We start from the raw sequence: 18,083 nt of genomic DNA on the forward strand, positions 1-18,083 counted from the left end.
TTAAGTCTTAGTTTTATGATTAAATATATTCCAAACTCTCCAATAGTCCTTTTGCTAGTTTCCTCAGGTATATGATATTTAATTTATTAAAGTTAATCATTTAGCAAGTTCCTCAGGAAAAACACATGGGAACAATATTCCCTGAGGTCTTAGTTTCAAAATTGTAACCTTTTATTTTGGAGGATGATTTTACTGGATATAAAGTCCTTGCCTCCCAATTTTTTTTATATGAGCCTCTTATAAATATTGCTCTTTTTCTGTTTTCTGGAGTTGAATGTACAAATCTGAATTTTTGCTCTCACCATTCTTTTTTTAATCTTTACAATCCAGCTACATTACTGAAATTTCTCTCAGTGTTGACCATTATGGGTCAATTTATATGGATTCAAGTCTTTTTTCCCAAGGTTTTGTGACTTTACATTCTTAATTTTTAAATTTTTGGCATAATGTTTAGTCATAATGTTCAACTTTTCCATTGCAATACTTTTATTTTTTTTAAAGATTTTATTCATTTATTCGACAGAGAGAGAGACAGCGAGAGAGGGAACATAAGCAGGGGGAGTGGGAGAGGGAGAAGCAGGCTTCCTGCTGAGCATGGAGCCTGATGCGGGGCTCGATCCCAGGAACCTGGGATCATGACCTGAGCTGAAGGCAGATGCTTAACCGACTGAGCCACCCAGGCGCCCCTCCATTGCAACACTTTTTGTTGTTGAGTGTATTGGTTTATTGGTAAATTCTTAAAAAACCCTTTTTTCCTTTTGTTTTTTTCTTGGGTCTGCCATTTTAAAATGTATTCTTTTATTTACTTAAAAAATATAGTAAAATTCACTCTTTTGGGTGTATAGTTCCATGAATTTAGACAAATGCATATAGTCATGTAACTACCACTAGAATCAGAACCCCAAATTCTCCTGGGCTGGTTATCACATGGCATCCTTTTACTAATTCTGTGTCAAATCCTTTTTTAATTACTTCTCATTGAATGAGTTGGATTCCGTGGATCTGCTATTCTCAGGGTACTTCTGCAGGGGTTGGGAGGAGGTGCCAGGCAGTCCTCGGATCCCTCCTTCACCACTTACACAGACTCAAACTGCTCCCTGTTGGAATGGCTCCTCCGTGGGGATCTTTCTGTTACTAGCTGCTATGAACTTGACTGGATCCAAGAGGGCTTCTTCTGCATTTATTTCTATCTTTGCTATAGATAAGAGAGATATTTTGCATGTTGACGTGAGCCCTGCACCTTCACACAGTATATTTCTGCAGTCATTTTCAGAGATTGACTGCTACTGGGCCATCTTATTCTCTGTATTTCTTTGCTGCCTTTCTTCCTGTGTGGTATACGCTAACTCAGCCAGCCCTGGGTAACTCACATATTTTTTGGAGTCTGTGGAAAATATGTCTTCTAATTTTGCTAAAAATGGAGATCATGGAGTTTTTGTTGTTGTCATTAAAAGTGTAGCATTTGTATGTTGCCTAGGAGCAGAAGAGAGAAGGCCCTGTCTCACACAGCTGTGGCCTCACTGGAAGTCCTTCTCTGATTCCCCTCCTCCCTGCCTTTCTTTTTTTTTTTTTTTTTCCTCCCTGCCTTTCTTTCACTCCTCTTCCTTGGCTCACACTTGAAGCACTGCAAACCCCTCAGGCTGCTAACTTCTCTTATTCATACATCAGTTCCTTAAAGCCGGTATGAATACTTCCTGTTATATCTTATACCTCTTTGTCATTTCCTAAACACATAACTTCAAAATTAGTCCATTTTTTTCCTGTTATTCTGTTGGTTCGGAATGCCCTTTACTTCTTTCCCTAACTAGTATACCCTTGCTCATACTTTAAGACCCCAAAAAGTATACTATCTCCTTTAGGAACCCTTCCTAGACACCCTCAAAAGAGAGACAGAATTAATCTCTCAGCTGTGCTCCCACAATAAATTGCCCCATTTTGGGTGCACTTATCTTGCTGTTTTCAGTATTTATATACCTTGTGATCAGGCCAATGTGTATCCCCTACATTTACATATTAACCCGTCAATCCAGAACCTTCAAATGCTGGGTTTCTGGAATCTTACTTATAGCTCTTTTATGATGGTCAGCACATACTCTCATTTGGTCTTAGTTGATTTTCCACTGGTTAATTGAAGGGTACAGTATTCTGGGTCGTCTAGGCTTTCTGTTTTTTTTTTTTATTTGAAAGTTCTGATTACTTTCTTATCTGTAAAATGAGAACAAAATATTAATGTCTTTCTCATAACTCTATTGTAGACATTAAATGAACTAATGAAGGTGAAGTCTTAAACACAATACCAGGTATGGAACATGCAACAAACTTAGCTATTATATTTTGATAAGCTGTGCCTCTGAAAAATTGAAGAGCCATGAGAAGAAATAGCACCATAACACCAGTAGAATTCTTTTTTTTTTTTTTGATGTAGTGTTCCATGATTCATTGTTTGCGTATAACACCCAGTGCTCCATTCAATACATACCCTCTTTAATACCCATCACCAGGCTAACCCATCCTCCCACCCCCCTCCCCTCTAGAACCCTCAGTTTGTTTCTCAGAGTCCATAGTCTCTCATGGTTCATCTCCCCCTCCGATTTCCCCCCTTCATTTTTCCCTTCCTACTATCTTCTTTTTTTCTTTTAACATATAATGTATTATTTGTTTCAGAGGTACAGACCTGTGATTCAACAGTCTTACACAATTCACAGCATTCAACATAGCACATGCCCTCCCCAATGTCTATCACCCAGCCACCCCATCCCTCCCACCCCCTACCACTCCCGCAGCCCTCAGTTTGTTTCCTGACATTAAGAATTCCTCATCAGTGAGATCACATGATACATATCTTTCTCTGACTGACTTATTTCGCTCAGCATAACACCCTCCAGCGCCATCCACTTCATTGCAAATGGCAGGATTTCATTCTTTTTGATGGCTGCATAATATTCCATTGTATATATATATATATACCACATCTTCTTTATTCATTCATCTGTTGATGGACATCTTGGCTCTTTCCATAGTTTGGCTATTGTGGACATTGCTGCTATAAACATTGGGGTGCACATACCCGTTCAGATCCTGTCTCACATTCAGGTCTTTCAACCATTTTGAGTCTATTTTTGTGTGTGGTGTAAGGAAATGGTACAGTTTCATTCTTCTGCATGTGGCTGTCCAATTTGCCCAACACCATTTGTTGAAGAGACTGTCTTTTTTCCATTGGACATTCTTGCCTGCTTTGTCGAAGATTAGTTGACCATTGAGTTGAGGGTCCATTTTGGGGCATTCTATTCTGTTCCATTGATCTATGTGTCTGTTTTTGTGCCAGTACCATACTATCTTGATGATGACAGCTTTACGATAGAGCCTGAAGTCTGGAATTGTGATGTCACCAGCTTTGCTTTTCTTTTTCAACCTTCCTCTGGCTATTCGGGGTCTTTTCTGGTTCCATACAAATTTTAGGATTATTTGTTCCATTTCTTTGAAAAAAGTGGATGGTATTTTGATAGGGATTGCATTGAATGTGTAGATTGCTCTAGGTAGCACTGACATCTTCACAATATTTGTTCTTCCAATCCATGAGCATGGAAAGTTTTTCCATTTCTTTGTGTCTTCCTCAATTTTTTTCATGAGGATTTTATAGTTTTCTGAGTACAGATTCTTTACCTCTTTGGTTAGATTTATTCCTAGGTATCTTATGGTTTTGGGTGCAGTTGTAAATGGGATCAACTCCTTAATTTCTCTTTCTTCTGTCTTGTTGTTGGTGTATAGGAATGCCACTGATTTCTGTGATTTGATTTTATATCCTGCCACTTTACTGAATTCCTGTATGAGTTTTAGCAGTTTTGGGGTAGAGTCTTTTGGGTTTTCCACATAAAGTATCATATCATCTGCAAAGAGTGAGAGTTTGACTTCTTCTTTGCCAATTTGGATGCCTTTTATTTCTTTTTGTTGTCTGATTGCTGTGGCTAAGACTTCTAATACTATATTGAATAGCAGTGGTGATAGTGGACATCCCTGCCGTGTTCCTGACCTTAGGGGAAAGCTCTCAGTTTTTCCCCATTGAGAATGATATTCACTGTGGGTTTTTCATAGATGGCTTTTATGATATTGAGGTATGTACCCTCTATCCCTATACTCTGAAGAGTTTTGATCAAGAAAGGATGCTGTACTTTGTCAAATGCTTTTTCTGCATCTTTTGAGAGGATCATTTGGTTCTCGTTCTTTCTTTTATTAATGTATTGTATCACATTGATTGATTTGCAGATGTTGAACCAACCTTGCAGCCCAGGGATAAATCCCACTTGGTCGTGGTGAATAATCCTTTTAATGTACTGTTGGATCCTATTGGCTAGTATTTTGGTGAGAATTTTTGCATCCATGTTCATCAGGGATATTGATCGGTAGTTCTCCGTTTTGATGGGGTCTTTGGTTTTGGGATCAAGGTAATGGTGGCCTCCTAAAACGAGTTTGGAAGTTTTCCTTCCATTTCTATTTTTTGGAACAGTTTCAGAAGAATAGGTATTAATTCTTCTTGAAATGTTTGGTAGAATTCCCCTGGGAAGCCATCTGGCTCTGGGCTCTTGTTTGTTGGGAGATTTTTGATGACTACTTCAATTTCCTTAGTGGTTATGGGTCTGTTCAGGTTTTCTATTTCTTCCTGGTTCAGTTTTGGTAGTTGATACAGCTCTAGGAATGCATCCATTTCTTCCAGGTTATCTAATTTGCTGGCATAGAGTTGCTCCTAATATGTTCTTATAATTGTTTGTATTTCTTTGGTTGGTTGTGATCTCTCCTCTTTAACTCATGATTTTATTTATTTGGGTCATTTCTCTTTTCTTTTTGATAAGTCTGGCCAGGGGCTTATCAATCTTGTTAATTCCTTCAAAGAACAAGCTCCTAGTTTTGTTGATCTGTTCTACTCTTCTTTTGGTTTCTATTTCATTGATTTCTCCTCTGATCTTTATTATTTCTCTTCTCCTGCGGGTTTAGGCTTTATTTGCTCTTCTTTCTCCAGCTCCTTTAGGTGTGGGGTTAGGTTGTGTATTTGAGAACTTTCTTGTTTCTTGAGAAAGGCTTGTATTGCTATATACTTACCTCTTAGGACTGCCTTTGCTGCATCCCAAAGATTTTGAACAGTTGTGTTTTCATTTTCATTAGTTTCCATGAATTTTTTAAATTCTTCTTTAATTTCCTGGTTGACCCATTCATTCTTTAGTAGGATGCTCTTTGGCCTCCATGTATTTGAGTTCTTTCCGACTTTCCTCTTGTGATTGAGTTCTAGTTTCAAAGCATTGTGGTCTGAAAATAGGCAGGGAATGATCCCAATCTTTTGGTACTGGTTGAGACCTGATTTGTGACCTAGGATGTGGTCTATTCTGGAGACTGTTCCATGGATACTAGAGAAGAATGTGTATTCTGTTGTTTTGGGATGGAATGTTCTGAATATATCTGTGAAGTCCATTTGGTCCAGTGTGTCATTTAAAGTCTTTATTTCCTTGCTGATCTTTTGCTTAGATGATCTGTCCATTTCAGTGAGGGGGATGTTAAAGTCCCCCACTATTATTGTATTGTTGTCAATGTGTTTCTTTGCTTTTGTTATTAATGGCTTATATAATTGGCTGCTCCCATGTTAGGGGCATAGATATTTGCAATTGTTAGATCTTCTTGTTGGATAGACCCTTTAAGTAGGATATAGTGTCCTTCCTCATCTCTTATTAGAGTCTTTGGTTTAAAATCTAATTTGTCTGATAGAAGGATTGCTGCCCCAGCTTTCTTTTGGTGTCCATTAGCATGGTAAATGGTTTTCCACCTCCTCACTTTCAATCTGGAGGTGTCTTTGGGTCTAAAATGAGTCTCTTGCAGACAGCATATTGACGGGTCTTGTTGCTTTATCCAATCTGATAGCCTGTGTCTTTTGATTGGGGCATTTAGCCCATTTACATTCAGGGTAACTATTGAAAGATATGAATTTAGTGCCATTGTATTGCCTGTAAGATGACTGTTACTGTGTATTGTCTGTGTTCCTTTCTGGTCTATGTTACTTTCAGGCTCTCTCTTTGTTTAGAGGACCCCTTTCAATATTTCTTGTAGGGCTGGTTTCGTGTTTGCAAATTCCTTTAGTTTTTGATTGTCCTGGAATCTTTTTATCTCTCCTTCTATTTTCAATGGCAGTCTAGCTGGATATAGTATTCTTGGCTGCATATTTTTCTCATTTAGTGCTCTGAATATATCATGCCAGTCCTTTCTGGCTTGCCAGGTCTCTGTGGATAGGTCTGTTGCCAATCTAATGTTTCTACCATTGTAGGTTACCGATCTCTTGTCCTGAGGTGCTTTCGGGGTTTTCTCTTTGTCTCTGAGACTTGTAAGTTTTACTATTAGATGACAGGGTGTTGACCTATTTTTATTGATTTTGAGGGGGTTCTCTGTGCCTCCTGGATTTGGTGCCTATTTCCTTCCCCAAATTAGGGAAGTTCTCTGCTATAATTTGCTCCAATATACCTTCTGCCCCTCTCTCTCTTTCTTCTTCTTCTCAGATCCCAATTATTCTAATATTGTTTTGTTTTATGGTATCACTTATCCCTTGAATTCTGCCTTCGTGATTCAGTAGTTGTTTATCTCTTTTTCTCAGCTTCTTTATTTTCCATCATTTGGTCTTCTATATCACTGATTCTCTCTTCTGCCTCATTTATCCTCACAGTTACAGCCTCCATTTTTGATTGCACCTCATTAATAGCCTTTTTGATTTCAACTTGGTTAGATTTTAGTTCTTTTATTTCTCCAGAAAGTGTTTCTCTAATATTTTCCATGCTTTTTTCAAGCCCAGCTAGTATCTTTATAATCGTCATTCTGAACTCTAGTTCCGACATCTTACTAATGTCCGTATTGATTAGGTCCCTGGCAGTTGGTACTGCATCTTGTTCTTTTTTGGGGGGTGATTTTTTCTGTCTTGTCATTTTGTCCAGATGACAAAAGATGAATAAGACAACAAAATGCTAACAGGGTAACAATGACCCCAGAAAAATATACACTAAACAAATCAGAAGAGACCTGAAACTGGGGGAAAAGAAAGGGAAAGAAAGAAAAAAGAAAAAGAAAAGAAAAAGAAAAGGATTAAAAAAAAAAAGAATATGATCAAATATGATCAGGCTGGTGCATAGATCAGTGCCACACACTAGATTTTGGGTGTATTTTGGTCTGTTAGAAGAAAGTGCCTCCCAAAATTTTAAAGAAAGAAAAGCTTATATATGTACAAAAATAAGGGTAAATACGATGAAGGGATGGAATATGACTGTAAAGATGAAAATTATAAAAGATTTTATAAAAGGAATTGATAAGAAGTTGGTTGAAAAAAGAGAGAAGAGGAATTAAAAAAAAAAATAGGGGAGAGAATGTGATCAGGCAGGAGACTAGAACAAAGCCATACACTAGAGATTTAGAGACTAGTCTGTTAGAAAAAACTGTATCCCAAAATTTTAAAGAGAGAATAACATATATATATACAAAAAATAAGGTTAACTACAATGAAGGGATAGAACAGGACTCTAAAAATGAAAAATAAAAAAGATTTTTAAAAAGGGGATTGATAAGATGTTCGTTGAAAAAGGGAAAAAGAAAAATTCAAAAAAAATAGAAAAAGAAAATTAAAAAAATTAACTTTGAAAAACTAAAGAATCATGGGGAAAAGGCATGAATTCTATGTGCAGTATTCCCCTAGTGCTGGAGTTCTGCCGTTCTCATTGATCAGTAAACTTGGTCTTGGCTGGCTGTTCTTGCTGATCTTCTGGGGGAGGGCCCTGTTGCCGTGGTTCCCAAATGTCTTTGCCGGAGGCGGAATTGCACTGCCCTTGCTGGGGGCCAGGCTAAGTAATCTGCTCGGATTTGCTCTCGGTAGCTTTTGTTCCCTGCAAGCTTTCCCTACAGCTTTGGAGTTGGAGAGTGAAAACAGCGGCCTCACAATCTCTGCCCTGGAGGAGCCAAGAACTCAGGGCTCTGCTCCTCAGTGCACCCCCAGGGACCAGCAGTCAATCACTCCCGTCTCCCTGGTCTCCGGCCGCACTCCATGCTCCCTGGGCCTGTGACTGAGCATTTCTATTTCTGGCACCTGACCCGGTGTGGAGTCTCCAAACCCAGCAGATCCCTGCCGGTGCACTCCCATGCCGCTCCTCCCCGGGGAGGAAGGGGAGTCTCCCCAGATCTGCCGCTTGTTGGGTCCATGATGGAGGATCAGTGGCCCGACTGTGCCGCGGATCACGGTTTATGGCAACCCCGAGCTGAGAGTCCGCTCCTCGGCTCCGTCTCTGCAGCCGGCTTCCCTGCTCGGATCCCTGGGAGCTCTGCCGCACTCAGGCACCCCCAGTCTTTCTGTGACCCTGAGGGTCCTGAGACCACACTGTCCTAGCGAGGGTTCCACCCCCTGCTTAGCCACTGGAGCGATGTCCCTCAGCAGAGCAGATTTCTAAAAGTTCCAATTTTGTGCTCTGCGGCTCTATCACTTGCCAGTGTTGGCTGACGGAGGCCCCTCCCCCACTGTCTATCTTCCCAAATATCACCTCAGATTCACTTCTCCGCACATCCTACCTTCCAGAAAGTGGTCGCTTTTCTATTCAGAGTTGTTGCTATTCTTTTCTTCGATCTCCTGTTGAGTTCGTAGGTGTTCAGAATGGTTTGATCCCTATCTAGCTGAATTCCTGGGACCAGAGGAAATTTAGGTCTCCTACTCCTCCACCATCTTACTCCTCTAAAGTCCTCATCGAGGTTTTCTTATCTAGCTTTGGTTCCTCATTTCAAAGCAATTTTCCTACTCTTAGGATGTCACTGAATCTCCTCTAGAATTGGAGCATTCATAAATTTTGGAAAAGCTCTGTAACCATTAATGGAAGTTCTTCTCCATTCCAGGTGATGCAACGGTGACCATAGCTCACAGATATACTCCCAAGGAACAACTGAAGATCCATACTCAGCTGGCAGATGTTATCATAGTAGCTGCCGGTAAGTCTTTAGTGGCTGTTATTTGGTGGAGTATCATCAGCGGAGTAATTCCTGCCCCAGTTGCTGACATGTCTATAAAGGCAGCTGCTTGGGTGAGTTAGGTATACCTACGACTCACTTCCATCGGCTGGATCCTGTCTCTTGTCAGTTATTATATTGGCTCGTTGTGCCTACGTCAACATTTGTCACTTCATTATGGAAAACCCAAACAGCCTTTGGAATGACAGATGAAGCACAGGAATGAACACGTACATTGCCACCTCCTTCACAGACACGATTGATTCGAAACATGAACGAGTTATGGGGAGACGGGTAGGAAATGCTCTTTAAGAGATAGGCAGGGCTAGCTCATGGAGGAGCTTGGGAAGTGTGGACTCCAGAGCGGCAAGAGGAGGAACAGAGAAGAGATACTGTGTTTTCATTTATGGGATCTAGGATTTTTCCTAATTTGTTTTATATTCGAACATACAAAATAATTCTACCCTTTACTTCTACCTCTCCACTTGCCACATAGTGTTTCTACATTGCAGACAATTGTGACTCTTCTTGCTTTAGCCAAGGCTTGAATGAGAGCCTTTTTCATTTTGTTTTTCAATTAGATGTTATTGGTAATTTCTAGACTTTACATTTGAATTGCTGGGTGGTTACAAAGTGTAAAAGGAAGAGTAGAAGTTCCAGAAGAAATGGAGTTTGATGAAGAGAATAATGATCGTTTAAATTATTTTCAACCAAATTTAGTTTACTTTCTTATTCTGATATAGGCCCTTCTCTGGAACTGAGGATATATATGTGAAGACTCCAGGTAGAGTAATTTGCCTCCTGATAGAGTAAATGCTCCCTTTTCTGGAAGTCCCCAGTAAGTTGGTACAGCTAACCACATTTCTGGTTTTTCTGAGAAATTATATTCAGATGATATTAAATGCAAATTTTTGAATGGGATTGACAGAAGGAGACAGACGTTTAGAGAAGCAATAAACTTTTTCAGACCAAAATAGGAGCCAGGAGGTATTCGGGCCAGTACTGTCTAGCCGCCATCCCAGTCAGGGCATCCTGTGACCACCAGAGGGCGCCAGGCAGGTGGCAGCTATGGTAGACAGCCACACTCCGTCCACACTCCCACACTCCATCCCCGTCCTGGCTGGAGGACATTTTGAATGACAGTAGTATGAATGGGCCTTGTATTCCAGCCCTAATGCCTGTAACTAGACACAAAGGTATGCTGAATGCTGGAAGATAGCCTTGTAGATAACCCTGCAGTCGTCCTGAAGAAATAGATAAATATTTGGATAATGGGAAATTTGGGGGAAGAAGATTGAGAATTTATAAGAAATAACTAAAGATTGCCCATTTGCATGTCCTTACTAATCACCTGGAGAATTTAAGGATAAAATATGTCGATATCGGTAAGTTACAGTGAAATTAAATGGACAAATTAACATAAAAAAGAAATTCCATATCACCAGACAATAGGACTGAAATCTTACTAAAATGAACCACATCATGCATTCTGTGTGGGAAATAAACAAATACAGTTAGCAGTGGGTATTAAAGAAGGAGATAGTGATCTAATGGCAGAGGTAGCTGGAACAGGGAGGGCTGGCTCGTTGGCATAACTAGAATGTCAGCGTATATGGAAGCAGTCCCATCGAGGAGTCAGGAAGAGTAGAAGGAGGAGTGGTGCATGATGTATCTGAAAGATCGATAATGCCTTTTGATAATGTCTGAGGGATGACAGTGAAGAATATAGTGATGAAATCTCAGAATGGGCTTGCAGAAGAAAAAAGTAAAAAAGGAAATCATTGTGTAAAGGTCCTGAGGCATGAATAAAATTAGCTTATGTTAATATTCATCTCACCCCTCCAGTTTCTCAAATTCCCATGGTCCCATCCTTATAGGTTTAACTATGTATCGCTGCACATTCAAGATTTAGATTAATTTAGAAGCTCAAATACGAAAGTAAGATCCTGTCAAACTACGCATTTAGAAATAAGAAATTCAAGTTTCTCCTCAAAACTACTCTCTGAGTTCACAGAGAATGAAGCTGTTTCTGGGGCGCTTTACTGGACTGTGGTTAAGGCCCTAAACATCTGTTTATGGCTGTCCATCACCTTCACTAGCCGGTAGCAGGAACAGGACGGGTATTTTTTTTTTTTTTTTAATGTATGTAAGTGCTTCCAACAATATCTGACACATAGTGAGTATTCAATTAATGTGTGTTGTATTCATTTTGAAATTACAACTGGGGCAAGGACAATCACATTGATACAAATTTAGCTGATGAATTTTTAAGCATATAATTTTATTAAGGTGGAACCATTCTTGTTATTGGTTGACATAACGGTAGCATTATTTTTATAACTACTAAACATTCCTAGCATGTCACTGTAAAGTAAGTTGAAAAAGTCATAAAGGTGAAAGATTTGTTCATACGAGAGCAGTTTGTATCATTAAGTGGATTATTGAACTGATATGATTTGAAATAATAAGGTTAAGAAATTCTGAGCAGGGTGATGAAAGAGACTGTTATAGACATCTAAAATACAGTAAGAATATTAAACAGTTGAATTGAAAGTAGTTTCAGGGAAGACTGCACTGGCTTTGTGTGAGGCTAGTGATAAAGAAGGGAAAGCTAGGGGCGCCTAGGGGCTCAGTCAGTTGGGTGTCTGCCTTCAGCTCAGGTCATGATCCCGGGGTCCTGGGATCGAGCCCCACGTCGGGCTCCCTGCTCAGCGGGGAGCCTGCTTCTCCCCCTGCTTGTGCTCTCTCTCTCTCTCTCTCTCCCTCACAAATAAATAAATAAAATATTTAAAGAAAAAAAAAAAAAAAAGAAGAGAAAGCTAGCCAGAACAGGGCACCAATGCTAAGAGTGTATTAGAAGACTCTTTGATTGACTTCTATCAAATGTTTCCGGGACACTGGGGGAAATCCTAAGTCTGTAAAAGTTCTAGGAATCTTCATTATTCAAGCAGGATAGGCAGGTTTTTTCCAGACACTGTCTGAAAGACCCTCCACCAATATGAGTAAACTGTGGAACTAGCTTCCTTCAGAAGATGAGCTGCTGAGTCAATGCCACTTGCATATTAACCTGTGGGTATAGAGTGTCATAGGTGGTGGAAAGCTGCCATTTTGTCCACTAAGCCATCCCCTGCAGCAGGATGAATGGACCTTTACAGTCGCAACTCCAGCGTCTCTGTTGCAACACTTTTAATGATAGTCACTGTAATATAAAACAGGATAAATAGGTAATTCAGTAGAGTAATTTGGAGTATTCATACTTACTCGTCATAAAATAAAGGTGACCAACCAACTTCTTTTCACTACCTCTCCCATCATATCATCAAGTTTTGGATACACTCCCATCAAACATCATCTTAGGTTCTCAATAGAGTTTTCCTTCTGGTGGATTTCCTCTTCCTCGGAGCGAAATGCCAGGACACTGAGAAATTCCCAGGGGTGGGGCCTGGAAATCGTCGGCTCCACCGTCCACAGCTCACGCAACCTGGGAGTGGAACTTGCTCCCTTACAGCCCTGGGTGCTCTCTGAGTGGATGCCAGCACATTTCATAGTTTCACTAATGCTGTTGTTCTTTGCATATCCTATTTCTTATTTTTCATCTTGTCTCTTTGGCCTCTGTTGCTCCACCTAGAAGTCCTTCCTGCCTTCCTAAACGTGTCATTTGTCTCAATTTTATCAGTTATTTTATAGAGTAGTGTAAATACACAGCCCTCACTAGAGCAAGAATCCCAGAATTTAAATTCTAAGTCTGCCATTCACTGATTGTGTAACTTTGGTCAAGTCATCCCATCTCTGAGCCCCAATATCTTTGATGTGAAGAACAGTAATCTCTAACATAGAATTGTTAAGCCAGCCAATCCAGGCAAAGAACAGGGCACAGTGCCTAACATATTGCAAATACTCAATAAATGTTATATGCTAATATGTAATATGTTACTCCTTCTTAGGCCTTCTTAGAATTGCAGGTGAATTCAAACAAAAATTTTGAAACAATAAATCAGTTGATAACTAACCTAAATCTTCGATGTAACTAAAGGAATATACTTTTGGTCACTTTTGATATTAATATATTATCAAAGTTGACTGGTCATCATAAATGTAAACAAACAAACAAATAAATAAATAGATAAAAGAAGTGACTTACAGATAAGAGACCAACTTCATAAAAGCTTTATTTTTACTTAAGATTTGTGGTTTCTCAGCATGACACCCACTTTTGTTCATAGCTGTGTATTCTGTTGTCCCAGGATGAGTCCCTCATTGCCACTCTCTCTTTTGAAACAGTCGGACTTTGTGAGGGGTGAGGGAGGGGAGAGGTACTTAGGTGAAGGGGTTTGTTCTCACAGACCTTTTCCCACCCTCTCAGTCTCCCTCTTCCTCTCTCTACCTTTTCCCCCTCCCCCACTGTAGCCCCCACAGTCCATCCCCAGAGCCTCCCTGATCCACAACAAATAAGCTTCATCAGTGTATGAGAGGGTGCTTAACTATTGATTATTTTCCTGACTATTGGTTATTTTCTACATCCCTACCATAAAAACCTAGCAAACATGCACAATAATCCAACCAAAGCCAACCACAGTTAACAGTTTGATGTTGGGCCTTCCACTATTTTATATTTACATGTAAATATACATATATACACATTTCTTTTCACCCTGCGCGGACTACCTGTGTTTCCTGGCTCCACACTGCTGTACGTTTCCTCATAAAACGCGTTCTTCTAAAGTGTGGTCTCTACTGACTTCGTAGTAGTCTACGCTGTAGGTATAATTTATTTATTCAGTTCTTGATGGTTGGACATTTAGGTTGTTCCCAGGTTTTTACTGTTATAAACATTGCAGTAAACAACTGTGGACATCTTTGTAAACACCCATGATTATTTGCACAAGGAACCTATACTATTTATTAGATTGGTCTTTAGTTCTTTATTTGCTAATGAATGGTTACTTGTATTCTCAAAAACAAAACTAATATTTAAAGCTTTGTGCATAACACATGTCAGGCTCCCTGCTCAGTGTGAGTCTGCTTCTCCCTCTCCCTCTGCCCCCACTTGTTCTCGCTCTCCCTTTCTATCTCTCAAATGAATAAAATCTTTAAAAAAAAAAAAAAAAAAGGACTCTCTTCCCCCTCCCTCTGGTCCTCCCTCCTCCCCCAGAATAAATAAAACCTTTAAAAATTTTTAAAAAGTAAGGAGGATCTGGGTACAAATTGAGTTTTAATCTTAAAAATACATTTAATTCTCTGGGCTGCATTTTCAACTATTGTAAAAAGGAGGTAATAATACTAATGGTACAGAGGCTGCTGTAAGAATTAAGTGCCTAGCACATAACTGGTATGAAATAAATATAGTTTCACTTCCCTTCAGTCTGACATTGTATTGTGACCCTCTGACTAAAATTACAATATGTTTTAAATGAAAATTTGTCATCTAGCACCATAAGGTTTAGGTTGCCAATATTTGGATATGTAGCCTGTAAAAGGTGCATATGAACTTGTACATTTTTCCTTGATCCGTGTTAACCTCAAATAAGCAAAAACATCCCCCGCCCCCTGCAATTGAGCACCTAAGAAGCATCCCAAGGCTTTATTTCTTTTTCTTAACTTGTTATGTATATTTTTTTCTTAACTTGTTATGAATGCATGGACTTGTGAAAAAGGGGTTCCAATCTTTTCGTCACCAAGTTTTTTTACTTGATATCATTATGTGGGAAGCACAGATTGATTTTTTTTCTTTGGAGGGTCTTCTCCTTACATGTATATCTACTTCCTTTCTTGAGTAAAACAAGTGTTCAACAGCAGTATCCAAGAGCACTTCAGTAAAGGGCAGTTAGATCAAAGATCTGTATTATGGGGGAAATATAGATTTCCTTTGAAATATATTTTAAATTGTTAAATGATATGTTAATTATGGCTAATTCTACTTGGTTGCGTATGTGTGTATCACAGGGAGGAAGAGCCCTTTCAAGATAATGTCTCTAACCAATGGCTTTACCTTTGTGATGTTTTTATGGTCAGATCTTTAAAAACTTACATGACAAAGTATTAAAAATGCACATAAACGTGAGCCAAAGAAGAGTTACCACCTACACACCTACCGACCAATTTGTCAAATCAGAATATCATTATAGATATTTTTAATTTCTACATGCTGTACATTTCTGCAAACTTATTTTGTTCTGATTAACATTATGTTTTAGAGATTTGTTTATGCAGATGCATGTAGCCTAGCTATAATACTCAGATGACCAAGTGCCCATTTTCTGTTGATAGATACAAGTGTTATTTCTCATTTACTGCTATTATAAGCAGTGCTATAGTGTGTAAGTGCAACATTTCAACAGATACTAATTTTGCTACTACTTATATTAGGCCCTACATTGGGTGCTGGAAAACAAAGATATATAAAATATAGTTCCAGCTCTTGAGAAGTTCAGAGTCTAGCAGAGAAAAAGATGATGTGCAAACCAATTAGTGTAATATGGTTCACTAATACAGTATTAGAGGTGTGTGTGTGTGGGGGGGCTATTTATCCATCATCTAGAAAAAGGGAAATAGAAAGAGGGACAGAGAAACAGAAACCAAGAAGGACAAAGACAGAGAAAGAAAACAAAGACACAGAGACCAAGAGAGATGGAGACTGAGACCAAGAGAGATATATAGAGAGAGGCCAAGAAGGATGGAGACACACCCTGAGAGGGAGAAGGACAGACAGAGACAGACACAGAGAGACCAAGACCAAGAGAGACAGAGAGCGAGAACCACAGAGGAGGGATGACCGGCCCGCTTCACTGCCTCTGAGGATGAAATGGTGGAGCTGGGTCCCAGCCCACAGAATAAACAGAGAGTCACTGGGCAAAATCCAAGGAAAGGCGACTTCTGGCAGCTTAGAGCTGTAAAACACTGTGCACGTACCAGAGAAGATATTAGACGCCTGTCAAAAAGATAGATGCCCGTCTGTGGGTGGTGAATGATTAAGCCGAGTCTTTAGGAAGGGCCAGGCAGCAGAAGAAATGAAGAGATCTGGATTTTATCCTGTAGGCCAGGGGCAACTTTTAAATAGTTATAAGCATTGGAATAACATGATGGCATTTAAATTCTAGAAGGGTTACTCTGGTAGCCTCTGGGCAGGGGTGAGGCTGCAAGTAGCACTCACGTGGCTCTAAACTAATACAGGGGGAGTTGAAAGTGAGACGGAGAAACAGAAAGTAGACTAGAAAGAACTTTCTGGCTTTGCATCCTGGGTGTATGGTGTGAGCACGGACAAGGAAGAGCCCAGAGAAAGGAAGCAGGTGTGGGAGGAGTCGAAGATGGGTGGGTACAAATTTTGAAGTGTAAGAAAATAATAAAAGAGGAGAAGCAGGATGGAAAACCAGAGGACCTCGATGAGATATGTGATGGGTACAGAATAGTGAGAATTACAGGGACAGCATGGAGGGGACAGCTTTGACGTGACTCCCACGGCACTGTGACCTCCAGTAGCCAGGACCGCGTCTTATTTACCTTTGTATTTTTGGAAGAACCTGGCACTGGGGACTAGAAAATGCTCTGCTGAATGAACACGCATCCTTCTTTAGAATGCAGGTGCTTATCTTGGGTCCAAGCTTTTTTCCTGGAAGTTGAGGAGGGGCCTTCCTAGAAGCAGATGATCTCTTTCAAGTCCCCTCAGCCTTCGACTCTCCTTCATATCATGTTTGGAGCTGTACCACTTCACGAAGGCTTAATATGGCATTGCGTCAACATCATTGACTCAGACCTCGCACCTGCAGGATTCAGAGGGAAGGCAGGGAGGCGGCAGAGAAACAACTGAGAAATGATGACTGTCTTCAGTGAGAGGACAAGAAAATACCATAGCTCTCCTCTCTAGTGTGGGTAAAAAAATGAGCCCTCCTTTGGTGAAGTCATCATTCCTGCAGTAGATTCAGAGCGTGCTGTGTTGCGGGATGCCTCTTCCGAACATGTGTTGACTGGCAGGAAGTGAAATGATTTCATTAGATATGTAGCCAGTCATTATTGGTTGCGGCTTTGCAATAACATCCACACATCTCATTCAACTCCAGGAAAATTGAAAATTAAAAAAAAAAAATGGGGGGATCAAAATGTCACATATCAACACTTGTGTAATAATCCGCACAGAGGCGGTGTTTGCAATGCGCCGTGGAGACTCTGACTGTGCAGCTGGCTCGCTGCGTTAGGTGTGGCTCTGGTTCTGAAGGAGAGAGCTGAGAAGTAAGGTGTGTTGGCATAGATCTCCTCAGGCAGCTTTCTATGAAAGTCCTTTCTTTTTACCCCTTTCTTATAGTCAGAGAAAGGTTTCTGGCTCTGGCTCTTCATCTTACACATCTAAGTGCATTTCCCCCAAACTGATTTCTGATTTGGCTAATTAATAATTGCTTATTTTAGAATGACTTACCTTTGTTACAAAACCCGAGGATTAATGAGTACTATGCATGAATGTGGGCTTTATGACTGTGGTTGGAACAAATTCAAATAAGTCATAGTTCTTCTCTGAGTGTGCATATTGCAGGCAGTTCACTCTTAGGAGCCTAATATGTGCCCTTTCAATCGAGATGGTGATCGATACCAGGGATCAGATATTTCACTGCAAAAAAAGGCAGGTGCATTTCAGTAATGTTTCTGTTGAGTTTCTATTGTGTTTCATAATTCACACTTACACTTATTTTTAAAATAACAAGGATGATTCCTTTTCTTTAGAAAATACACACACACTTCATATGCGCGTACACACAGCACATAGACACACAACAAAGGATACCTTATTTTTTTTTTAAGATTTTATTTATTTATTTGAAAGAGAGGGAGAGAGAGCACAAGCAGGGGGAGTGGCAGGCAGAGGGAGAGGGAGAAGCAGGCTCCCCTCTGAACAGGGAGCCTGATGCGGGGTTCGATCCCAGGACCTTGGGATCATGGCCTGAGCCGAAGGCAGACGCTTAACCAACTGAGCCACCCAGGCGCCCCCAGAGGACACATTATAGCATACATTCTTCTCAGAGTAGTTGGTCGGGATATTTGTGGTAAAATAACGTGGCATACCATGTCAGAATGAATGAGAATCGCTTTTA

The 18,083-nt window shown here is 40.1% G+C and overlaps 1 protein-coding gene across 10 annotated transcripts in view; it reads left to right on the forward strand.

The window, feature by feature from the left end:
* The window catches only part of MTHFD2L (methylenetetrahydrofolate dehydrogenase (NADP+ dependent) 2 like), a 128,336-nt gene that overhangs the window by 55,642 nt on the left and 54,611 nt on the right, over positions 1-18,083 (forward strand). For 9 of the 10 annotated variants that reach the window (XR_010409424.1, XM_045881010.2, XM_064584590.1 and 6 more), the window contains one exon: positions 8,896-8,988. Coding sequence is in view for 9 of the 10 variants with exons in the window: in XM_045881010.2 (XP_045736966.1) it covers positions 8,896-8,988 (93 nt within the window). In the remaining variant the exon portion in view is untranslated. Of the gene's footprint in view, positions 1-8,895; positions 8,989-9,749; positions 9,791-18,083 lie in introns of all 10 variants that reach the window. The other variant, XM_045881014.3, reaches the window with a different exon arrangement.

Source organism: Mirounga angustirostris, unplaced genomic scaffold (assembly GCF_029215605.1).
Source record: "Mirounga angustirostris isolate CCGP_5_RB_7025 unplaced genomic scaffold, mMirAng1.0.hap1 SCAF_2, whole genome shotgun sequence".
Classification (NCBI taxonomy): domain Eukaryota; kingdom Metazoa; phylum Chordata; class Mammalia; order Carnivora; family Phocidae; genus Mirounga; species Mirounga angustirostris.